This window comes from Molothrus aeneus, chromosome 8 (assembly GCF_037042795.1).
Source record: "Molothrus aeneus isolate 106 chromosome 8, BPBGC_Maene_1.0, whole genome shotgun sequence".
Taxonomy (NCBI): domain Eukaryota; kingdom Metazoa; phylum Chordata; class Aves; order Passeriformes; family Icteridae; genus Molothrus; species Molothrus aeneus.
Window position 1 is genome coordinate 17,186,182 of NC_089653.1, and position 26,191 is coordinate 17,212,372.

General features: G+C 39.0%; 1 protein-coding gene across 1 annotated transcript in view; it reads left to right on the forward strand.

Annotated features, from left to right (window-relative positions):
* BICC1 (BicC family RNA binding protein 1) overlaps window positions 1–26,191 on the forward strand; it is an 89,697-nt gene that overhangs the window by 12,171 nt on the left and 51,335 nt on the right. Inside the window, exon 2 of the mRNA XM_066555033.1 lies at window positions 20,457–20,503. Within this exon, the coding sequence (XP_066411130.1) occupies window positions 20,457–20,503 (47 nt within the window). The remainder of the gene's footprint in view (window positions 1–20,456; window positions 20,504–26,191) is intronic.

The following is a 26,191-nucleotide window of genomic DNA, read 5'->3' on the forward strand; positions in this document are numbered from 1 at the left end:
TATATGCAGCTGGAGCAGTTAAAATAGCAATGATTTAAAGAGTCTGGATGTGGAATACATTTTTTAAATACTGTTTTATATGGTGGAAAAGAACCCTGGTATGTCTTTAGTTTTTTAGTTAAACAAACACAAGTGCTGTTTTTGCTTAGTAAATTTGCTTCCGGAGTGTGTATAAAATAGTGGATAAGAGAGAATCTGTTTCTAATCTGTTCCATGTGCAGAAACAGTGAATAAATTTGATCAAATCTTTAGTTCTTTATAAGCAATTCCTTTTTGAAATAAGAACGTATTCTGCAGAATTTTCTTTTCTTCCTCTGTGTGGAAGACATTACCATCATTAGAGTGCAGAATACATGGACTCTCAATATGTGTGAAATTTTTCAATGCACTAAACAATTGAACATGTAATGATGTTTTCTGGGTTGCTTAGCAGCACTCAGGTTTTTTACTTTAAGTGGTCTTCAGTGACATCTTTAGATTGTTCAGAGACTTGGCAGAAATAAAAAAAGTCATTCCAGTGTTTGAGACATGAGGAATCGTTTAAGCTGTGGAAAAAAAAAAGAGTAGGGTACTGCAAAGTTTTGTATGTATTTAAACATTTACAAAACTTTATATTCCGTGTTCTTGCAAATGTTTGGGGGAAGTGAGTGCTAGAAGATTATTCTGCTGAATTTTAAGTATAGTTTTAGGCATTTATCACCTGAAAGATGAAAACTTAGACAACAGATGAATTTTACCTTTACAAAGGCCATCTAATTTAATTTAATATTTCACCACTCTATGGATGTGCTTCTCACCCATGGATGTGCTTACTCATCCTGAAAAAGGGACACCAAGTCTGATATTCCTTCAACTGAAGTTTTTTTAAATTGGTTTATATGTCATTGGAAGTATGCTTTCTGTATTTCTGTAGAGAGCTGAGGGTTAGTGGTGTTTTGACTTGAGAATATAATGCAAACCAATTAAAATGTAAAATGCTAATACACTTTTTTTTCCTTAGAGGATATCAGCTGCATATTTACAGGAATCCTTTCATTGGGTGTCTCTCCTGTACCACTGCAGAGCTTCTGTTGGCAGTGCCTTCCCTCCAGGCTTGAACAGCCAGCAGAGAATTTGAGACTGGTTTTAATAATGTGTTAAAGAATTAAGTGCTGTCAGCTTCGTGCTACAGCTCTGTGCTGCCTGAGGCTGCTTTTGGTGTCTCTTTCCCTGCTCCTGCTTTCTGCATTGTGGGAGTTAAAGGAATGTTCATCCTCCAAATGAGCAGTGGCAGGGTCTGGCCAGGGCAGGACTGAGCGAGGCGTGGGAGCAGCGAGTGGCGGAGCTCAAGGAAAGAGTGACACAACTGCCCCTGCAGGCTGGCCAGAGCAGAGAGAGCAGGGCAGCACAGCCAAGTCTGCCAGACAGATAGGAAATTTCAGAATGGGAAATCTCAGGGCTCAAGAGGAGAAGGGAGACGTGACTAAGAGGATTATTCAAGTCCAGTAGCTTTGGATGAGCACAGGAAGGATCTCCCCATACATTGCACAGCAGCCAGGCACGCTGCCGGGACAGGAGCTGCTCAGTGCTTCTCTGCTGCTCATTCAGCTTCTCTCCTACTCTCCTTCTGTTTGTACTGTTTTCTGGGAGGAGAGGAGGAGGAACCACTCACCAGCTCTGTTCTGCCTCCTCCCAGCAGCGTGATGGATCGAGATCACTTGGAGCACGTTCAGCATTTCTGCACCTGGTACCCAGACTCTGGGCTGCTCCTCTTCATGTGAGTGAGAGCAGGCCAGGGGCAGGCAGGGAGAGCTGGGAGCCTGCGGGGATGGATGGACACAGCCTTCTTCCATCCTCTCCTAACTGCCCTTTCAGATAGAATACAGATCATTGGTGAACATTGCATTTGAGTATAGGCTTTGGTGCAGGTGCTTTGCCATGTCCCTACCCAGGATGGGTTCTTTCTGTGTGATGTGTGTCCCAAACAGCTCCTCTGGCTCATCAGGACTGCCTCACTGGAATGGAGGCAGTGTCAGGATGGTTGGTATTTGGGTGCATTTTGTTTGCTGCAGTAAGGCCAAGTCAGATGATGCAGTGTATGTTGACTTCCACGTGAAAGATGTGACCTGGAGGACCATGGTGTGGAGCTGCTGGTCAGCATGGATTTGTATTTTTCTGAGGAGAAGAGCCACAGCCATAATTGGGGGAATATACGTATTTGTCTAGTAGATCAATTTTACCTGGTAGTGTGAAGGTAATGGGAAACTTATAGATGCAGCTTCTCATTCTGAAACGCTTGAAAGTCCTTAGTGTTTAGCATTTTATTGTAATTTAACCTTTCTTCCACCATTCTAATAATCAAAGGAGTAAGAATGTTCTCTTGCAATATCTTAGTAATTTTATATCCCATAGAAGGGTTTAACAAGGTTAACATGGTTCTCTGCTCTAATTATAAAATACACTTATCTTTGTGGTCTCTTGTGATTCCCAAGTGATGTTGTCTTCTCAAACATTTTGCTCTTGGGCTGTATTTTTTTTATTTCAGAAATACAAAGCCAATTTCTCTTTTGAGGTAGTCCATGATTTAAACCTTATTGACTTTAAAGGGAGAGTATTTCAACATTTTTAAGGACAGAAGTAGAGGTGAAGAGGGTATTTAGGAGGAAAACACATTTTCTGGTAAGTTAAATAACTTTTAATTCAATTTTTTTAATGTGCTCTAATGATCCTTGTTTGTTCTGCTGTAAGTGGTGGTTACTGCTGCAGGTGGATCCCAGGTCAGCTCCTGTTGCTCAAATACAGACTGGTTTGGGATGTTTCTGGCAGGAACTGGTTAATTACTGCAATATAGAGATTGAAGTGGATTGAACACCTTGGGCACTGGTGCTTGGGCTGTCTCAACTCCATGGTGCTGTTTGTTCAGCAATGGAAGAATAGTTTCCTTTTCTAGAGAAACCTCTCTGATCTGTGGGCAAGTGGGCTCCATGTAGGCACAGTGAGGGCTGGTTAACATTTCACTATGACAGCTTAGGCAACAGAAATTTATTTGCTTTTCTTTTCTAAAAGAATTTTTTCTTCTGACACTTTAAATTTGGTGGTTATTTTTCATTAGGTTGCAGAGAAGATTTGTATCAATTTCTGCAAATGAGTTTTGCCAAGGCTGTGGGTTTGTGGTAGCCAAAGAGTCTCATGATTTCAGGGTAGCAACTTAAAGAGCTGAAAAGTATTTTATGGTGAAATCCAGTTGAGCTGTAACAGAATACCCAAATTCAACCAAAATCAAAACAGAAGAAAAAAATGCAAACAGGAAATGTTGCTTTTTTTGGCAGTCTTAATAATAATGGCTTATGAACTCCAGAAATGGAGTACACCCTCCAGACTTTCACCTCTGTTAATTCTAGATGGTTTGAGTTTGGTGGTTTTTTTATAATTATGGTTGAGATAAGCAGAGACTTTCAGAGTCTAGTGAGCTTTTTGACTGTAACTTCTGGCTGTTACAATGTCTTTTCCTCCCCAAGAGAAATGTATATGCTTACATGCTTGTCCTTACAGAACAATCTGCTGGTCTCCATACCACTTAATTAGTGCTAACTGTATGCAATGCCTCATTTTTTTTAGTAATGTGGCAAAAAAAAGCAAACAATAGCCAAATTCTGTTTTAAAGGAACAGCTCAAATAGTTGAAATAGCACTGGTAAAAAACCAGCATGAAGGAAGTGGCATAAATTAAGGGATAAAGTCATTGTTGGCACAGCAGGAAGCACAATACTGTCATGTTTATCTCAAGAACAGCTTGAATTGTCAAGATTGGAGCCACATCTGATGTGTCATACTTGTACTATTTCATCTATGCAATAAACTATATGCAGTTGTGACTTCTGTATTATTTTTGAGCTCATGATTAAGTGCTATTGATGATATGTACTGTCTTTAGAGTAAAAAAGGTCTATGTATTTACAGTTTTATGTTTTTTAGGATATCTGGATTTCAGTATCAGGAGGTGGTGTTTGAATCTCGGGCTTGCATTTCCCTGAGTATATGGACTTTTTTCAACTGCAAAAACAGGCTTGGTATAAAAATGACCCACAGTCTCTGCAGAGTTAGGAACTTGGAAAATTCCTAGGGATTAATTGCAACTCTAGGAAGACCCAGTTAAATAAAGTCAATAGTAGGAGGCTTTGCTTAATACTTATCATGTGTGGGTAGGGCTGTGTTTGCCATTTTTCTGCAGGAGGCATAATGCACTTTATTTGGAGTGGACACTGTCACTGTGGGGAGGATTTTCCTGAGCTGGAAAAGCCCATTTTCCCTGGTGGTGTTTGTGTGTGCTGTGTGACAGCAGGGCTGAGCAGGGCTGCAGGTCTCTCTGTGGGGACTCATTCTTACCCTTTCTCAATGCATTTGTGATTTAAGATCCCTGACTCTACCAGTATATCTTAGTGTTTAACCTCCTTCCTCTTCCAGTGCAGTTTACTCTGCTCAAAGACTCCTGAAACATGAACTTTCCAATCATTCAGCAGAGGAACTAGAGCAGCAAGTCCTCCCTTTTTTTTTTCCTTTTCTGCTTGGTTTTAAAGCTAATCCATTTTAACTGTAGGAAAAATGTAATTTTACTGTTGGCTGCTTTGCGCTGCACAAAGCTTTGGTTCACGTTGTGGAACATCTTGAAATCTATATAATTGTAATGGAAGAAGAATGTTTGGAATCTTTTGTGGACAACTTTTTTTTTTTTTTTAGCAGAGCTTTCTGGATGGCGAAGAGCAAAGGCTGTCATGGCTTTTTAAACTTTTCTATTCCTCAGTAGCAGACATTTTCATGTTGAAGGGCTCCATCATCTATCCCCCCCCCTCTTTTCTCAGGAAAATAATTGTTGGGATGGCAATTTTGAGTAAAATACTTAGCCTTAAATTTTCAGTTTTCAGCTGGTGGTACAGCTTTGTTTTTTATTTTTCTCCTGGATGGCTTTTTGGCTTATTCAGCATTATTCCAAGCTTTGCATAGTTCTTGAAAACCTGTGGGACTGCTGACCTGGCTTTTTGGATCCTGAGTTGCTCTGTGTGATAAAAAAAGCTGAAATAAATGTCAGAGGCTCAATACACTGAGAACAACAAAGTTAAAGAGGTTGTTCTGTGGGGAGGTGTTTTGTTAAATTACAAGAGGAAGAAGCATTAGATGTTATTTTGTGTTTGTTATACATATGTTTACTTCTTTTAAAACTTACAAGTTAACTTACTTACAGAATTTCCAAGAAGCCTAAATCTCACCCAGTATGTGCAAGTCTTCTTTCCTAAGGGCTTGATAAAGCTTTGAGGAAGTAATGGAGGACTTGGAAAATGACAGGTTTTTCTGTGATTGTGATACTTGCATGCATGCATTGCAATTTGGTGTTGTAAAATTACATGGCTTGAAATAGTCATCAGAGAGAAAGTGAGGCTGAGTTACAACGTGTTCAGTTCTTACATAAACTGTGTGATTTTTATTGGGGCTGTTTTGTTCCTGCTATTCATTGTTCATCATCTTCTCCTATTGCATATTTTGATAAGATGAGAATGAAAATTTGATGAGAACGAAAATTTGATGAGAATGAAAACCTAAAGCAATCTTTTTAATATTTCTTAACTGGGACTTCTTAGGACTTTGTTGCATTTCTTTTTAATGAACCACTAGCTGGTGTTTACTGGAAACAGTAGCCAAATGTGGGCACATAAGGGGCATTGACTGATCTGTGCTCCAGGGTGGTGATTGTTTTTCACTGAAATACAAAGCTAAGATCCCCTTGGCTGTCAAGTGGCAGCAGTGCCATTATATTTTTACTCTGCAGCAAAGCTGAGTGCTTGAGGCTTGGTTTATTGTTAATTCTGTTGAACATAAAGCACTCACATGGTTTGTTTTTTGTTGCAGAAACTACTGATGGGTGTTGCAAGCACACAAATATTCTTTTTTTTTATTGATGGGTAACACATTTCTTTTGCAGAAAGTTGACCCCAGTACGTGCTTATTTATGCCTGGGAATGCTGACTTTGAGCCACTTCCCCCTGCTCTCAAGTGGACTGTATTTCCTTAGGAAGGTTTGCAGTTCAAAGCCCCCTTGCCTTTTGGAAACAAAGCTGTTGTTTGAGTTAGAAATCACGCGTTTGCACGGCGTCCTTGTTTTCCCACATGCCAGCACACAGATGTGGTTATTGTAAATTAAAAATACCCTGTTTGTAGAGCTGAACTGGAAGTACCTTAATGTATGTGCCTGCTTGTGCTTTACATCATATGAGTCACACACAGGGATTTCTCAGGAGCAAACGTGGCTCCATAAATAAATAAAAGAGCCCTTTTTCCTATACTGGCTGTCGTTATCATTCCTAGCCAGAATTATCCTCAAGAGCAATCCCTTCTAGTGTTCCCTGTGTATGGCTCTTGCCTGTGCTTATGTTAAAGACCTTTGGATAGCATTTTTCCTTTTGCCAGCCTTCTTTGATACATAAGTTGGTGTTTTTTGATACTTATTTCTTGTTCTTTTTGAAAAGAATGTCATCAATACTTCTGTACCTCTTTAGTAAAAGCTTGCTTTCCTGTGGTTTCCAGTCTAACTTATCTGCTACCATAGCAATCTAATCATCATCTAATTATCAGATGACACTCTGCTAAGATTTTTTTTGTCCAAAAACTGGCTGTGGTTTTGGTTTTATTCACTATCGAGTCCTGAGAGTGACATACCTTGATTATAAAAGATATAATAAAATTGCTGAGTGTACCATGTCAGCTCAGCCTCAACAGATCTGCATGTGTGCATTAATTATGTTGGTTAATTATGGTTACTCCAAAGAACACCAATTGCCAGGTAACAGGGCAAAATAGCATGGTTTGAAAGTAGACTTGATTTTTCTCTTTGATTCACTGACATTCCTTCCACATTACTAAGCTTTCCATGTCACTTAAAAAGTGAGTGTTTTGGCAAAAGCTTTATGAAAGCACGAAACACATGGGCAATATTTCTAAAACTGGGATATTTTGCAAGTGCAACATGTTGAGGGATGTTACACAATGCTCAGCCCATAGTGGTTTTTATGAATAGGTGGTAATGTCATTCTCTGTTTGGTGATGAAGAATTGGTTTTGTTTTTGTTACTGGAAAAGGAGCCGATTGTTGACGTAATGCAGGGAAAAAAATTGACAAATGTTTATGGAAAAGATTCAAATTGGGTAATGTTGAGAAAAATGGTAAAAGAGTCCTGAAAGCAGCATTGCATTAAATCAGCTGCACTATGATCTTGCTACTTAAGCCTCTTTTTTTTTGCAAAAATATGATATTTCTTTGGCTAAAGCCCCCACGCAGGAACTGGAGGCAGAAGTGGGCCAAATATTAGTTCCTTGCTTGTTATTGTTTGTTTTTCTAGATTTTGGCAGAAATTGCACATTCTTTGTTTTAATTTTTCACTTCCCCACACTTGACATTTTATATCCTTTAAGTTTACAAGTTTCTTGCCAGTTTATTTTGCATGAACTTAAAGGGTTTTGTATTGTATCAGCTCTTCTAAGCAGACTTTCCTGAGTCTCGAACATAAAAAGGGGGAATTTAATATCAGAAATAGTCAAGGTTTCAAGATAAATGAGTTGTGTAACTCAGAATTGCAGTTGTCTAACCACAAAACAATGCTTTCTTGTTTACTTGTGGTCATTAATTTAGTTTAAGTATTTCCTGCACTGTATCACAAGGTTGTGTAAATGCAGCTTTGTAGAGTTTTCCTGACTTATATATTTCTTGTAAACAGCAGTTGTAGAAATAGTTTTGAGTCCATAAAAATACAAATTAGATAGCGGGGGGCCAGATGCAGGTCTTTGAGATTGTACACTGCAGTCAGTGATTTGCTTGTGCTTGAGAAGAAAGGAACTTTAGGATTTGAGGAACATATTTTTGGGCCTCATATGGACATATGTTTGTGTAGGCAACATAACTTCAGCTCTGCACTTCCTGCCTGGTCCTTAAACGCCTTTCTTGGTTTCATAAGGTTTGAATAAAGGGTTCAGCAGCCCACAAAGGCTTGCTTTCAAGTCTTGGGGCACACACTCCCCAGTGGTGTTTATTTAGGGTTGGGATAGGTTTGAGCAGTCCAGGCCTCTGCTGAGGGTTTCACCCCTTTGTGGGGTTGCTTCCTGAGTACTGCAAAGTGCAAATGAGGATTCCTCTTGCCTCACAAGTGTAGCAGCTCAAAGGTGTTGCCAGGAATTTGCAGTCCCTTGGGAAAGTTTCAGCTGCCCTATGGCAGGACCTTGCCTCTAGGAGGTGGCAATCACAAGGAATCCAGTGGGTGATGCACCTGGATTTCTAAAGACTCATCCCTTTAGAGCCTTTGGGTGGAGAGGGCTTTGCATTTCTATACATCTGCCCTGTAGCCAGAAGACACAGCTTGGAAACCAAGCATTAATTAACTTGAGCATGTTAATTTATATGAAAGCATGGCCCAAAAATACATACAGAATGTGATAGCTGAACTATAAAATTGTTGGTAATCTTTATCTCTATAAGATGTAAATTTATTTTTATTGAAGTACTGCAAAATTTGCATCCTTGACTAACTTTGTTTTCTTGAGATAAGCCCAAATCTGGGAGGAGTCACTCTGTGAAGAGGGCTGACAGCCTAGATCAGGGCTTTAAGGTGAAGGGGCAGTTACAACTTCTCTCTGTGTGTAGCCTCTGGTGATGAGTGCTTCCAGCATGTCTGTGTTCAATTTCAGAAAGAACTTTGGGATCTTTGAGGGACAAATCTCAGTAGCGTTGAGGTATTTGAATAAATATCACTGTGTGTTCTGCCAGATGAGATCTTGGTTTGGGTTTATTTTAACCTTTAGGTGACTGACTTGTGGTCTCTTTGCTTTGACTCTGCCATACACAGCCTGAGCTCAGTTTTGTAATGCTTGAGCCATGGTGCATTCTTTGGAGTGTAGAGCACTTCTCCATGAAATTCTAATGAATCTGTGACTTTGCTGCTTACTTTTCTAGCTTGAAGTTCCACTTGTCTATGCCACCTTACCCGTGGTTTGGCAAGAATGCTCAGGTTTTCTGAAGGAGTATATAGCAAACTAAATACAGTATCAGCATGATTTATCCACAGTTGTTCAGCTCCTCTTCCACTGTAGTGAAAACTGTTGAAGGTTTCCTGTAGTTATTGATGAAAATTCATGAGGAATAGATGGTGAAAGAATGTCATTATTGTCTATCTGAATTTCACAAGGATTTGCTACCATTCAGCAAACTTCTCCCAGAAGATTATTTCATTGGTAATAAAAAGAAATGAGACCAGTAGAAGTGCAGAATTTCCTGTGGAGTTGGACTCTTTTTACCCAGAAGTGGCTTTCTCCTGGTGCCAGCTTAGAGCAGTGTTTTTCTGGATACAATCATCTGCTAAGTCTCAGTCCTGAGCTGTTTATATCTCTAGTGCTGTCTGAGTGAAAAAGCAGGTAGGATTTCCCAGTGGAGTCATTTCACTTAGGAGATGAAAACTAACATAATTGGTTTAATTTATTTTTGTTTAACACCCTAAAATCAGAATGCTCTTGCTTTTCTTAAGGTAGCTGTCCTCTTTTTTGCTAAACAGTTCACAATTCTAAATTTAAAACTAACTAATTATTCTTAACACCTTATGCAGTCCACATCTAATGTGGCATGATTGGAGCTGGTATGGATGCCAAGCTTCTGGCCAAATGTTACCAGTGTAATGTAAACCAGTGAGGCTTTTATCTTACTGTAAACTGTGTCTAGAAATCCTAATTGTACAGCTTGACATTCTTGATTCACTGTGAATGTGTATGTTTTTGTTTACATGCATGTACACAAATGGAATAATTTAATGCTTTGCCAGCTGTATATACCAGTTGTGGTTTTTAATATGAGAACTGTTCTTAAGAAAAATTCATGTAGATGATGAAAATGTGGATATAAAACCAGCTGTGAAAATAAGACTTGTTCACCTTTACCAGAAGGGTCTAGACTTCTGTTGTGCTTTGATCTTCTTACCTAAACAATTACTTCATTTCCTTAGTTTCTTGAAAGCAGAAAGATCTTGGTGTTGTGAGTAAACTTGAGTTTGGCAAAGTAACTTTTATCACTGTATTTTTGTGCTGATACATAATTTGGATTTCATGCCTAACAAGTGCATGGAACAATGGGTGACAAGTTGGTGCACGTTTTGTTGTGGTGATACACAGCTCTAGGCTGGATGGATGGGTGAATTTACTTCCTCTGCTTCCACCCTTTGGGGGGATCCATCCCACCCTCTCTTTACAAATCTGCTTTGCAATTTCCTGTGATATTACTTGAACAAATTGTTTTGGTTCTTGGGTCAAACTGATGAACTTGCTTTCTTCAAATGTTTTGTGGATTATGATGGTATCCAAGAACAAACTGGCACCCTTTTTTCCTGTCTTTAAAGCTGTGAATTGAGATATAGGGTGTATTCCTGAAAATGGGATTTTGTGTGATTTTTACCTTTATCTTTTCTTTTTTTAATTAACTGAATGCATCAGTGCCTTGCCCCAGTGCTTATGCCTGCACTTATTTACATTTATTTATCTTATGCTTTTCTTCTTGGCTTTTTAAACTTTTTGTCTTTTGCTACTTTATGCTAGTTTGTAGCTCAGTTATCCTTCTCATGAAGTGTTTAAGTGGGTTTACATTTTTCTGTACGTATATTTAAACTGGTGTTTTTCCTTTAGAGGGAGTAAAAGATGCAAAAAAAAAAATTTACAGTTTGCAAATACTCAAGGTAACAGCTGATGTCAAGTGGGCACTGCTTCAGTAGTACTGTCAGTAGTCTAACATATTACAAATTTAGTGTACAGGAGTGACTCTCAATTTTACCCTGAATTGAACAGCCCTCTGCTAAAATTCCTCTATTGCCACATGCCTTAGAATCTGGAATTAAAATATAGCAAGAAAGCTGAATTGGATTTTTATCTGAGGAAGAATTTACATCTAAGGCGATCAGTATATTTTCAAACTGATGAATGCAAGAAGGGAAGACAGCAGGCATTCAAAATTCTCAGGCTAAGGGAAAAGGAGATACCAAGCAGCCTGGGTGTGTGGATTTGCAAGTGTTACCAGCTGTATGGATGTTCAGGAACAGGAGAGCAGATGCCTAGAAAAGGGTTCACAACATGTGTCATTTAAAAATTGAGGTGTTGGGTTTTTTTTCTTCTGATAGAGACAGAAATGAAGAGTGTGTGGGTTTAGACAGAAAAATGAAACTCTCATTTTGTTCTCCAAATCTTCCAATTTCATCCAGGAAGCTGGAGAGTGTGGAGTTGGTTGAATTTTAGAAAAGCAGGAGACTTTGTAATTCCAAATAATGGGAGTTTTTTGTCCCTGTCAAATGTATTCCAGAATCTTGTTCAGCATAATGGGCCCAGACACAGGCAGTATCTCCTTACTGTTGGAAAAGGCCTTGGAACTCAGGGTTTAACCTGCCTTGCAGCAGACTTAAACTGGTTTCCTGTATAAAGCTTTGTCTTTGACTTAATCTTGGCTTCTCTCCTTTAACTCCACATCTGTGAATGACTCATAACAAGCAGGACCATCAGAAAAATATTGTGTACCTTTTTATCCAATTCTGTGGAGGTTTTGTTTCTAATTTTTTTACAGCCTTGCTGCATTCTCCCCTCCCATGCAATGAATCATGCAGTGTCTGTACTCATACCTGACAGGAAAAGTGCTTGTGCATTGAGGGAAAGTTGAATGCTAAACAAATAGAGAGAATATCCCCAGCCATCAATCTGCTGAGAGCAGAGCTTTTGTGTTTGGCAGGTATCCTCAGTCAGCCCCCGGGGCAGTGCTGATACTATGATTTTCTTTCCTCCTGTAAACAGCAAGCCCTGTTAAATGGATACTCTGGCTTGGGGCAGAGTTGGATCTGTCAGGCACTGGCAGCAAGGGAGGTTCTGCCTCAAAGGCTTTTTTTTTTCAGCTGTCTCATCCAGAGACTCAAGGCAGTCCCACTGCAGAGCTTTTTAGAAAAATGTCAAGCTTTACATGTCTTATTTCTCCTGCCCTCCCATGAATGTTTTGGCCCATTGCCAGATGTGTGCCAGCACAGGGGCAGCTCACTCAGCTGTGTTTACAGTGGCCACACTGGATGGAAAGGGCAAAATGCTACACCCTGGGTCCTTGTCTTCCATATTTTTATTTTAAATACTTTCCTAGGGAACCACAGCCCCCATATTTAGTGCAGGTTATGTGCTAATGATGATGAGGATGTCAACCGAGGCAGGCAAGGTGGGAGAAGGGCTGGAATGGCTTCATCCTGTCACAGTGTTGTGGTCTCTTCCCTTGTGTCAGACAGGAAGCCTGGAGTAGTGGACAAGTGAGTTGCTGGCATAAATATTGATAATTTTTATTGCTGTGCAGAGCAGGATTTTCTAGCAGCAGTATGGTGTGATGTGGTGAGTTGGTGAGATGCTCCTGCAGCTGCTAGAGCTGCCCAGCTCCAGCTGTCTCCTCCAGAACTGCCTCTCTTTGGGTGACAGGTCAAGGGAATTGATAACATCTGAGCTGTGTTTGAAGTGGGACAGTGCTCTCACGGCTGGCTGCACACTGCTGCTGTCAGTTTTTCACTACAAAGGATTTGGAACAAATTAATAAAATGTGATTTTTTTTTCTGGCCAGCCTATCATTTTGGATACAGAGTTCAAAATGGAAAATTGAAATGCTGAAAGGCCTGTTTGAAGGTAGAGAGGTAATTAACTTCTTGATGAAAATAATAGAAGCTAAACCACATCACCTTTCCTTTACACATCTCAGTATAGGTGATGCTTTTTGGATGTGACTGATGACACTTTGCATCTCTCAGGCAGCTGCTTGGCAAAGAGCAAAGGAAGACTGAGGTCACAGATGCTTTATTTTTGTGTATATAGGCAGCAAAAATGCTTTATAAACATGAAAGTCATAGAATTGTTCTCTTTCCTTTTTATTACTGCCTCAAGTAGTATTTCAAAGATGTTTTTCTCAGAAGTGGGGGAGCTATAGTGCTTCAATATACTTAATGTAAGGTTTCAATCAGATTTCACTTGTGCTCATAGCAATGGATCTTAACAGAGCTGTCTCATAATTCACTTTTTGATAGGCTCACTTGTAAAAAAAGTGATTATCAGTAGCACAGATGGAAGTTTTCTGTCTTAAGAGGACCTGTTAATAGGGTGTTCAACTTGGCTGTTATTTAGGTGTCAAAAAAGCCATCTTCATCCATTGATTAAAATGGAAGAAAAATGTAGCTTGTAATTTTAAATCTGAGGATAATGGAATTATTTGATGAAAAATCAATGTCTTTCTTCTCTCTTTCTTGGAATTCTCATCTTCTTTCCTACAACCTGGCAGCTGGGTACACTGTTTGCATGGATATTCTCCTTTCACAGTACCATTAAAGTGGTTACAAACTTGAAATGGAAAACTTGTGTTCATTTCAGACTCCTTACACTTTCAGGAAATCATAAGTGACGTTGTTGTGAAGTTGTTTTCTTGTTGACTTCATTTGAATTTTATAAGTTAAGCAATTTCCAAGAAGCCCTCTGCTGATCCCAGAAGCAGGGTCATTGATTTACTCGCTGTCAGTCATGGGAATGAAGACTTCAGTAGGGCTTTGAAAATCTCTTTGGAAGCCTCAGCTGGCATATCTTCTGTAGGAAACAGCAAAAGTCCTTGAGTGCATCTGCAGGGTGATGTAGGAGACTTCCAGGAATATTTTACCCAGTCAGAGAGATGATGGAGCATTTGTGGCTCTAGCAGTGAGCAAGTGGCAGCCAGCAGAGCAATTTTAATCAGGTAATACAGTGCTGACAGCTCCTCAGTTTCCCTGGCTTTGTTCTGGAGTGGCTGGCAGGAGGCAGAGCAGTCACTTCATTATCCTCATTAATTCCTCAGTGCCTCACTGTGCTCCACATCCCACCAGGCACTGGGCATGGGCTGCACTCCTGTGTGCCTCTGCAAGGAGAGATTTCCACCAAGGAACCCCAGCTCCACTGCCTGCCTTCAAGCTGTGACTTGTCTCTAAAAATAAATAAACAAGCTGACTTATTTCTATGCAGAATCTTGGCAAGACAGCCTTTCCCCTAGGGATAAATTTGTTTTGCCAAATTAGAAAAATCTGTTAGATATCTAAAATTTACAGTTGTTATGTACTAAATTATTGGTTTTAGAGATAGAGTTTTGGACTTAGGCAACTCGAAAAATATTGATGGTGGAATGGACAAGGCAAGTTGCTTTCTGTATAACCCAATTATTTTTTTCCTTTTTTTCCCTTTCTATTTGTTTTTCCCCTTAGCTTTTAGTCACTAAATCTGTCAGGTCCCTACAAATACCATGTGGAAATCTCTAGGAATATTTGTTGAAAATCCATGTCCTTTTGGTCCTCAGAGTATGTGTGTTGTTTTTTTTGCTTGCATTCTTTCTCGGCAATGCATGCAGAGCTTGTGGAAGCAAGTGTAGTTTATTTTAAGTTTTCTCTTTTTCTCTGTGTTGCTGTTCCCTTTATTCATCACAAATGGTGGGTGAGGCTTCCTGACTTCTGGTTTTAGTTATTTGCCAACAATCTTAATTCTAGTAAAAACTATTTAATTTTAATATAGAATTATGGGGAGTTGAAAAGTTAATATTCTTCTAAGTGAATATGACTAATATTAAGGGGAGAATGAAGATCATGGATGTGTCACCTGTCTGTGTTTACAGTCACATTCTGATGATGCCAGCCTTGATCCAGTGAGCCTCCTCCAGCTGGCAGAGGGTCCAGAAAGAGCCTGTGGACCCTGAATGGCCAAGGGGGCTCATTGACCCTGTATGTCAGCAGCAGGGAAAAGCAGCCCAGACTCAGCCTGCTTGGTTCCCAGCACTGGTTTGGTGTGTCAGATGCTGGAGCACAGCTGGCTCTCTGTGGATAGCTCAGCAGTTGTGTATTGAGTTCCTGCTAACAGGAGGAGATGCACTGGAACCCACTCAAAACTGTCCAGATATTTGACAGGCTACTTATTGTCATTTACTGAGCGTGCTGAAATTCTTCCAGTTCTTCCTTGGCTGCTCTGACAGAGCAAGAATGCTCCCTTATAAACATTTTAAGTTTGTAGCATGGATGGTTTTGTTTGGACTTCTAAAATTTTTTTTCTGACTTCTTAATAAAAGGAGACACTTTCACCCTCAGTCCAAGAGTCCTTTTGTCACAAAATATGTAGATCTATGATAGTTTCTGTAATATTCCAGATACCATGTAGGCCCTGGCTTTGTCATTACTTTTTTGTCAGCCTGCTGTATGGACAGGTATAGTTTGCTTTTTTCTCTTTTGTTGAATGTTCCAGTAATTTCTCAAGAATTTTGGAGCTTTTCTCCTTTTGCTTAGTCTCCTTTGCTGGTACCATCAGTTGACTCTGACCTGTCTATAGTGAGCATCCTCAACACCTGAAGATTTCTCTGTATATAAGTTTAAGAACATTTGAATGTCTGATTTTCATTCATCAACTCTGGAAAACTCCATGAAGCCAAATAAGACTCTGAAAAAGTGAGATTGCTATGTGTAACAGGTTATTTTATGAAGTTTATTATAATTTAAAAAATAAAAAGAATACATAACCTTATTGAAAAGCCAGTTAACAGTCTCAAATATTTAGATTTTTCAGAAGCAAGCAGATTTCTTGCTTGTTTCAGCCTTGTTATTTCTCTTGCCAAACTGTATATTTTAGTTGAGCTGTCTCTGGGACTTCTTAGCTCCTAAGCTGAAAACTGGAAATGAGACTGGCTTTGCAATTACGAGAAAAATGGAAAATTGTTTTGTTTGGATTTCAGCAAATTCAATTTAAGGTCAGATTTTTTTCTTTAACAATGTACACTCTATCTTTTTATTCCTAAAGGAATATTTTCAGCAATTTGGCTTAACTCTGTGGTCATGGGGGTGGAATTCTTTATCTTGGCTTGATATAAGCAAGCTTTCAGAGCATGTGTGGGTTAGTGTCTGACTTGGTGCATGGGAAAACACAATCTCTTTATCAGGTGGTTTCTGGTTCAATGAAAGAAGTTTTTGGTTGGGTTTCTTTGTGTATGACAGCAGCTTGGTAACTTTGGAGAAATAGCTCAGGCTTTCAATAAATAACTGTCCATTCCATTTAAAAAGTTAGGAGTCAATAAAAATCAACATTCTTGTGTAGCTAGCATGTTTCCATGGCAGTTTGAGAAAAAAACTCAAATTTAAATAACATGAGGACACTCTTGACATAAATGTTATGAAATCTTTCTCATGCAGTGGATAGGAAAGGTAAAGGAGAATTGAGCACTTACCTTCTTACCTATATTATTCTGCAGCTTCTTGAAATCCTGTCAAGTTGATTTGTATTGATACAATGAAAATAATATCTAGTTATCTGTCATATTAAAGAGTACTTTGATGCAAGGAATTTTTTTTTCATCATAGTTGAGACCTGAAGAGCAGAATGTGCTTTTTTGTTCTCTTAAAAATTTAGTCTTTGAATGCAGACAGAGGAGGAAGTTTGGACACTAATCAATGTGAAGGCCAAGTCCCCAACTCAGTCATACTCAGTTACCCTGGGTTTTTGATAACTTCAAGAGCTGGGAAAATAAGACACAAAACTGATGTGTGAGATCAGCAAAGTTACAGTAATTCATTTAAACACTTGACTTAATCAGTGTTTCTTGGGTTCCCTTCCTGTAAAATATGACCTGTATTGTAATAACTTTTTTAATAACTGAAATAACATTTGAAGTGAAAGCTCAAATTCATTTTTTCCATGTGAACCTAGAAATTACAATTGGGCCTTTTTATGATTTGGTGATTGAGTAGACAAATGGTGCACTTCTTGGGTACCATAACAGTTAACACCTGTTTCAACTGTTTCATATTTGTATTGGATGGAACCTCAGCAATCCAATATGTCTTGAAAAGCAAAAATCTGATATAAAATATTTCATGGTATGGAAGAAATTACAATAAACAGAGTATAGCTTAAAATATAAAATGCTTGTTATGCACATTTACGTAGGTTTCATCTGTATTTCTGAAACCAATGTAGCCACCTTGTGTAAAAGTAGTCCTAGTTTTTCTGAGGGTTGGTTAAGTGATTATTCAATACCATAAAGTAAATACTGTTTTCTAAGAAAACAGTATTTCCTGAGTTGGCAGAAATGAAGCAGTTTGTCAGTGAGAAGTCAGGTACAGCTGGATTAATTAGCATTTGTTTTTGATTTCTCTCAAACTTGCTTTGGGGACAGGGACCACTGGCAGAAGCGTGGAGTGGTCTCCTATGGCACATACCAGGCAATAATGTCACTTCTTTATGTTCTTTGTTACTGGTGTGGTATTTTGCATTCAGTAATTTCAGAAAATGTGAAACTTTGTTCATTAAAATCTGAAAGCTTATTTCAAGTTTAGTGGAGATGGGCTCTATTGCACCTTCCATGCAGCTCAGGTACAGCACTGCTGGCCCCCTCAGCCTCCCACAAAAGGCTTTGTTGTCTCTGGTGTTTGGTAACTTGAAAACTTCCTGCTTTTCTGGATAAAGCTTGGTTTGCAAATCTAATTATTATTATGAAGATTACAAAAATTATTTGCCAGAGTGCCTTGTCAGATGTAAATATCGTGAGCTTCTTAATATGATATTTCAAAGCTGAAGTTTATTTTGAGAGTCAGGGTTAATGCTCTCAAGATTTGTTTAGAAAATATGATCTTGGCATGTGATGACCTAGGAGATTGTTTTTCCTAAACACGAATTCAAGTTTGCTTTTATCTCAGTTTATCTGATTTGAGGTAAACCTCAATGCCTTACTAAATTGCATCTGCTTGTAGAGAACACTGTAAATGATTTGCATTTTAATGGCTTCTGCATAAATTTCATAACTCTGGAATGCTTCTCTTGCTCATTTCCCTGCAAAAGATGCTGGGTTTGTCTTGCAGTAACAAAATCTGTTTAGCTTTTCAATTATAAGAGAAATGGATAAATTTGCCCTTGCTTTTGGCTATTCCTATTCTTTTCAGAATTTTCAAGACTGCCTTTATCTACTTTAGAGAGCAGAAAGGCTTCAAGATAATTTCACATGAATCATAAACATTTCAGACATGTGTTGGAAGCTTTCTTAAACATAGGTGCTTGGTTTGGGAGTAAACATACATGCAAATGTAGGTTATGGTAGGTAGCATCACAAAATTCATAAACTACTAGTAGAATTTAAATTTCTTTAACTGCAATTGCTCCTCATAAAAACCAGGGGAAATTTAGGAAGTAAAATGAAAGAGTGAGTAGATAATTGGTACAAAGAGTTATATGATATGAGGAAGGAGGGAAAAGGGAGACAATAGCTGGAAAATAGCTAACCTCAAAAGAAGCATAATACATTGGTTTATGTAGTTTTTCTTCAAGTTTTTAGGCATTTTTTTTCTCTTTTATAGTGAAATATATTCTAAGTGTAACAAAATACTTTAAGACACAATTCTGAGCATCTTTCCTTTATTGCATAATGGAGATGGTAATGACTAGATCACCTTAATATAGAAAAATGAGATCTGATCAGATGCCTTTTCACAGCTATCACTAGACCTGACAAAAGGGTTATCATAAAGCATCTTATGTGCTGAAAAGCTCTGATGAAAGACCCTATCTTTATAATATATTGTGACAACTAAACCTACTCACTACTAACTAAAGTTTTTTATAAAGTGCCATCTGCTCCAACTTTCCTATTGTCTCTGCTGTTGTGGGTTTTTTTTCCTGTGAACCAATTTTGGGATGTTTTCATTCCCTCTTGTTTCCCACTTTGTCCGTGCTTGCTGGATTCTGTCTGTTGTGCCATCAGTTGTTGGTGGGGCCAAGCTGTAAATCAGGTCACCAGAATGATTCATATTAAAAATAAACCTACAATAAAAAGCTTGGAATCCTCTTTGTCAGCATTCTACTTAATGCCCTGCAGAGCATCACTGCTATTATCTTAAGCCATCTCTTGTTTGTATTCAGTTTGGAAATTATGCATTTGCAGCTGGAACAAAATCTGTGTATTCTCAAAACTGCAGCTTCAGCCACACATCTGTCACGTTCTCATCTCCAATTTATCTCGTGTACCCTCTGATTAAAAGCATGTTGGCCCTGTGTTCCACTTGAAATAGAGTGGTGGTGCTCCTCCCTTCCCAAAAGCATTTCCTATCTATTCCTGAGTTAATGGAAAACATGTCAAGAAATGTGCACCTATCAAGGGGCTGCTTCAAGCAAGTTGTGTTTTTCTGCTTGAAACAGTAGCTTGTAAATCTGGAAAACAAACCTTCCCCAGCTGTTATCTCTGCTTGCAGAAAACCTTGTTTGCTCTTCTCATAAAGACACCTATGGGTTTTGAAGGTGGGGAGGGTTTTTTTTTCCTCAGACTTGTGGAACTGGGGAGTCTGGAATAGCTCTGCAGCAGGATGAATGCTTGACAGCTTCATTTGCTGCCTCTGTTCTGGCTGCACTGGGGTTGAATCATGAACTTCTGAACAGTATTAGATAAAACTTGCTAGTGAGCTCTTCTCTGTGGTATATAAGTGTTGTTATTGAGATTTTGAGAAGCTTATTTCAAATGTAGTGGCACTTCTTCCTCTGGGGTAGAAGTCATGCCTCCAGCCTGTATCTGCTCACTTGCATTTTGCTATCACATTGCATTAGCTGTGTTGACAGTCCCTTAAGAGTTTGGAATTGATTGTGTAATTGGAGGAGGGGGGCAGAACTGAGTAGTTGAAACATGGCTTTGAAGCCAGGGTGATGGGGTGAGCTCGAGGGGTCTGTTTTGTACATGAGAAATACAAAGTTGCTTCAGTAATCCTGTACCATTCAGGAAACTCTTCTCCACCCTTGGAGTTGTTTTTGAAGGCATCCCTTTCTCCAGGGAAAAGGAAGTTATCCTCTTTGTAATCAGTTTGAGCTAATGTGTTTTGAACTGCTTGCTAGTTCAACACAGACAAACTACAGCATAAGCTATGTGCAAACAGTTGTATCATTTTAAGTGCCAAAAAATTTTAAATGAACTTGCAGTTATGGGTTTAAATACAAGTGGGAGATAATCCAGATTATTATTATCCCACTTCTATCCAGGTCTTGAGATCACTGAATAATGTGATACTTGATACAGAAAATCCTGTGCTCTCCTAGCTTTCTTTTGATCCTGCTGTTTGTAGAATTGCAGGGCAAAGTATGCAGTGTGACTAAATTGTTACACTTAGACCGTGTGTATTTTGTAACTAAAATATCTACCAGTGGGTTAGAGCTCGAGTACCCAAATACAAAGGGCTCAGACTCTGTCCTTGGCAAGTGACTTGTGAAAGGTTAATCTGGGTATTGCTCAGCTGTTGACAAATGTTTATTGCATGAGAAAAAATACCCAGAGTTGTTATTTTACAGTAGCATGTACTCACTGAGACTTTCTATATGTAAGCCTGCAAATTGTCTCCTGTGTATTTAGTAACCAGATCCCACTTTTGTTTTACAGCTGCTGCAGAGGGCAAAGGGAAAAGTGGGGAAGACTTTTTTCAGAAGGTAAGAAAGATATTTCAATTCTATAACAGCACCTGACTAGAGAAAGAAAAAAAAACCAAAACCAATTATTCATGCATGTGATCAACTAATAAAACTTCATGCACAGTTTCCACCATATTGATCAAATTTTTAAAAATTTTGTCATTTAGTGTTTTCTTGCTACCAGCCATGCATGGAATGAGATGAGAAACAAGTTCTTTGGTGTATGCCCTGTCATCTGTGCACAAAAACAATTTAACAGTTTTACGAATTACTTAGCTGAAAATGTTAAAATATGCATGATGAACATTTGTTATGCTTAATTGTTAAGCCAAAAGATGTTGTGAGGTGGTCTTAAGCATGTTGTCTGTGGATAAATGCTGCATCCTGCAATTAAAATACTGCCTTGCAACTTAGTGTGAGATTGTTGAAAGCATACATATTTGGTTGAGAAATGCAAAGGGCTTTTAAGAAAGAAATGCACAATCCACAAAATGATTCAACAAAGTTTGTGGTTGGACAGAGGCACAGAAGGACTGGAAAAGGGAGTCCTGCAGCAACTAAACTACAAAGTGAAACGTGGTCAAGAGTAAGGACTTGCAAATTGTTTTTACAAAGCAGCATAGTATTGGGGTTTTTTTGTCTTTTTGTTTTTGTTTTTTTTCAAGAATAGTTTGAAGAACATTATTTATGAGTTATTTTAATGAAAATCTGCATGTTGCAGGCTAATAAAAATGATGAGCTGTTTTTTTAGTACAGAGAAGAAAGACAGTGCAAACTTCGCTGTATACTGAAATGCCTTGACACTCTTTTTTGACTCATTGTCCATTGTAGTAATTTGCTGTATTTTGCTATAATTTTAAGTGGTTGTTCCAGAAAGGAGGATGTGAAAGGTTACTTTACCCTGCATGTGACTGTGGGATGCCTTGATAAAGGCTGGTGAGGAGGAATATATATGCTGCCAAAATGTTTGGATTTTCAGATTTATGTTGCTCTGAACTGACAGTGAGAGTTGTTTTTCTAAATGTGGGGCTTAACTGTCTGATATTGCTGTGCACAGAGAAGAATGTGTCAATAGTGCCTCCTTAGGATTTTATCAAAATACTTTGAGGTTTTTTTACTTGCTGAAACAAAGCTAAGCCATAGTGGCCTGTGCTGTATTCTACACATTATTCATTTTACCACAGTGTTTTCTCTCTTGTAGATAAATCTGCTCATAATTCTTAAAGGTGTGGATAAAATATTTCTTCTTGAGTTGCTTATCTGTTTGATATGTGTATTTGATTGCTTGATTATTTACTGTAGATATGATGTGACTTACAATTATGTAGTCACTAGTGTAATAGCAGAAAATGCTGTGTTGAATTTAAGAGGAAAGCAAAATATGCTGTACTTCAAGTATGTCAATGAGTGCACTCCTTACTTACCCACACTGATGCTACAGTGGCTATCCTGGCATTTAGATCTTGTCATACTTGTGCATAATTATTATCTAGGCACAGTGTGGGTGCTGCAATAGGTTCAAGCTGCTTCATTTTAACTGGCATTCTTCTTAAAATATCACCAACTCCACAGTGTAGATTTCTGAAGTTTCTGAGCACATACACACAATGCTACAACTAATAAAACCAGATGGAAACTATCTCCTTTGAGTTCTCTTTTGTTGGAAGAAATCTCTGGACAGTTGCTCATAGCTTACTCACCATCTCTGTCTGTGCAATTTCCTTTAATCAGAGTTAAATTTTTCCCCTCTCATGTGAAATGAACAAGGCAGAGTATGTGGAGGTAAAATGAAGACTCATTTCATGTGTTTCAGGTTGGTGCAGTGAGGGAGAAAGTGATTTGTGGTATTAGAAACACATTGCCAATGAAGGCAGCAGGACACTTCCAGAAACTCAACATGAACTCAAAGCTGCAGCAAAGACATTTTTGTAAAGCAGTTCAGATAATGAGACTTCAGGACATTATTGGCAGGATTTTGAGTGGAACAGGGAGGGAGAAGTGCATCCTTGATAGGCCACATCTAGAACATGAGGGCTTTATTTGCATGAATAATGCCACGTTTGGTGTGTTCTGATGGACTGCCCTCAATGTGCTGAGGTTGGAAATGGCTTTCGAGGTGGAAGAAGTTTTCATAGGAATGATGAAATGGCAAATGACGAGGCAGAAATTCAGGAAGGTGATTCTGTATGTCAAGGCATGCAGACCAAGAGGGAGGAGAGAGGAGGCTGTGCCTGAGGGGTTGGCAGAGACTCAGCCTGCATTGTTAAGCTGCAGAGAGGCTTTTACAGAAAGTTAATACAAGGCTTTGGTGCTAAGCACTCTTTTGCTGGTCTTCAAACATGTGAGAAAGCAATATTACTTGGGTTTGCATAATCAAGCAGGATCTCAGTGGATGTGAACTGCGCCTACCAACTTTCAACTTCCAGAGTTTAATAACAATTTAAATATCAATATGCATAATTTCACTGAGCATTTTAGCAGAAACAAGCATGTGTAATGCAGTTGCTTGTGGAGCTACTGAATGAGCCCCAATTCTTGGTGAAATTCAGGCAATTTTTCTGCCCTGTGGTGGCAGGAAAGATCAGGTGAAGACATTCCCCTTCCTCTGGTCCTGAATTGAAGTGAGAAGTAAATAAAATGTCTTTTGGTAGTGTCATTTTTAAGAGTCTGAAAACTTGATCATACTTTCTTCTAATGTTTCTAAGTTGTAGTACTGCGTCAGATGAGGGAAAAACCTACCACCATCTAATGAGGATTTTTCAAAACCACTGGAAGCTACGAATAATTTGGCAAGAAATAAGTAAAAAATGGCATGGTTTTCTGTGTAGAGCTCTTGGATCTGCAGTTCAGTAACAGGTAATCCTAAATAAACATGGATTGCTCTGCTGTTGTGTTACATACTATTTATGTAAAAGATCCTTGTGGGCCTTGCTCTCTAAATTGTTTTTCTTATTTATTCTGTGAGAGGAATACATAATACGAAGTTATTACATGTCCTTGATCCAGACCCCATTTTCAGTTGATGGTGGATTTTTTCCACCAAGTTCCACAACATCTGGTTCACGCCTCATAGGAAGCAAGGCCTTTTCCCCAGCAAAGCCAGGACATTGTTCCAGGGAACAGATAATTTATGTAGCCCTAAATTATCTGTTAGGTGTGTGGCACTCTTATATAAAATGTAAGAAGGTGGTGATTCTCTGTCCTGAGGAGTTCATAATCCAAAACAGGTGAGGGTTGGCCCTGTGGACCCAGAGGAATGTCATGCATCATTTTGGTTTGCTTTTAGCTATCTCATCATCAAGTTGGTTTCTTTTCTTCTTTTTAAACATTTGGGAATCTCAGTGCTGATGGTAATCTTTCATTCTGAAACTTCTTTGGACAGAAGTGTATCTGTAGCCTTCTCCAGGGCCTGTGAGCAGAGTAGGGTGGGTGATAGGTGAAGGCTGTGGCTTGAGTGGAATTTGGGTGGAGTTCTTGGGACAATGTGGGACTGCACGTGCAGAAGGTGGTGACTGGAAACGATGCACTCATGGTGCTCTGCACAGGTCACATCCAAGCTCTTTATTTCAGTGTTATTCAGTGTGCACGTGTTAGTGTGAGCTTTGGGAGTGTGCCTTGAGGGGCTCCTCAGCTCTGGCTTTCCTGCCTTTTAGAGTTCATTTGCAGAGCTTGGTTTTGTAGGAAGCATTAAATACTACCAGCCAGCTGTAACTTGTGTGTTTTACTGGTCCTGAGTCTTTGACATCCTTTTATGTTTTGTGTTTAGGGTTTCTTCTGTACCTTTTTTAAGCAAACAGAAGTGGTGTTTGCATGCATTTGCCCAGTTGTGGATACTTAGGGGTTTTTAAGATATCTCTGGATTTAGGCAAAAAGTGCTAAAACACAAGCATTTAAATGCTTGTGTTTCTCTCACTGCAGAGTCTGTTTTTCCCTGAGGGAGACATAAGTGTGCTTGGAGCTGTGAAGTTGCAACTGGGCAAAAGTTTCATGTGTGTACCAAAATCTCTTCTGTTAATTATGAGGAGCAAAGGAAGACGAGTGGTTTCTTTTCATTTTCCTTCCTGTGCTTACATGGAGCATGTTTAAACTGTAGCTTCAAATTTTATTGAATAATTAGCACCATGGAAGCTACTGTGGCCATTTTGGAAGCACAATATGGTGAAACCATCCTTTAAAAACAGGTGGTCTTTCAGTCCAGGTATCTGGAAACAGTAGTAGCAAGAGACTAAGAAAGAAAACAAAGAAATGCCCAACCAAAGCCAAAAAATAAACCCCCTGTGATTATTTGAAGATGTGAAAAATAGCTATATCTAACTGCATCTTTAATCATATTTCTGTTAAAGTCCTTTATGCAGTAGTTATTAATGATTGTGTATTTTTATTTATTTAGGAGGCTCTGGCAGCAAAGGCAGCAAGGAATCTTCCTCAAGCCCTTTTTGCTTATCTAAGACAGTAAAAAAGCTTGGTTTGCAACATCCTGTGTTTTCTCTTGTATCTTTGAAAAATATCTTTTACGTTGTTCTGGGACAAACCTAATTGTTGCAATATTCTCACATGTGAATATATTAATACAGTGTTGATGTATGCATTTTCTAAGCATAGGTAGTATATTCTGATACAAATAAATTTAATTTTCTCTTTGCAGTAGGTCAGGCTGGAAGTGGATCAGTCTCACTTTTTAATCTCTGAACGTGAAGCATATCTAGAGCTTCAAATGCAAGTGGCTTAAGGCATTTTCAGGCATTAAAAATATTAATCATTGACCTGAGACTAAGATGTCTCAAGCTAATCATTATCCACATTCAGGACTAACTTCTGGAGGGCTTTTCATGTGTCTTCAGCCATGACTATTCCCCAGCTGCCTATTTATAGCTTTAGTTCCCCCAGGGCTGTGTTTCCATTTCTGATGGCAGCCACTGGGCTCTGAGTTTCTTGCAGTGTTATTTATCTGGTGGTGAGACCTCGTGAGCTGCTGGTGATCAGACATTACCATGGGTCTTGTCTCTGTTTCAACCACAGCAGCAGCTTGGAGCTACAGGAACTGGTTCCACACATTCCACTTTTTCTGGGTAGGAATCAGGATCTGCACTAGCGCTAAAATAACCTCTTGATGTAGAGCTTGGCTCAGAGCATGTGACAAGGATTTATTAAGGCCATACGTTTCCAGAGCTGGCTTCAAGTGCCTGGCTGGGATGGGAATGCTGGCGTCCAATTTACACTGAGCTTCCTCTCATTTAGCTTCCTGGGAAGAGGAAGGACTGCTTGGAGAGGGCAGCATGGATTAGGGGGCTGAAAGAATGTCAACGCAAGTTAACATTTGCAGGAAATCTTGGGATTGAGACATTTGTCTCCCTTTTGGCAAAACCCCACCCAGTGGAAAGGAGGCTATTTAGGTTGGATCAGCTTCTCTAAAAAGGTAAATCAAGAATGCTTACTTAACTTTTTGCTTAGTTCAGGCAGAGCTGATGGTGGGAAGGCTTCATTTTTGTGGAAAATGGCACTCATCCCATCTGTAGTATAGTGACCATTCTGCTAAGGCAATGGAGTCATTCCAAGGATTTTTGGGTTTTTTTTTTTCATTTCATCTCCAGTTTCTCCTGTGCTGCTTCTGATACAATGGGTACTATCTTGAGATTTTACCTGTAATATTAAGTCTTAGTTGATAAAGTTCAGCTTTATGCCACTTTATTGCTATACCTAACACTT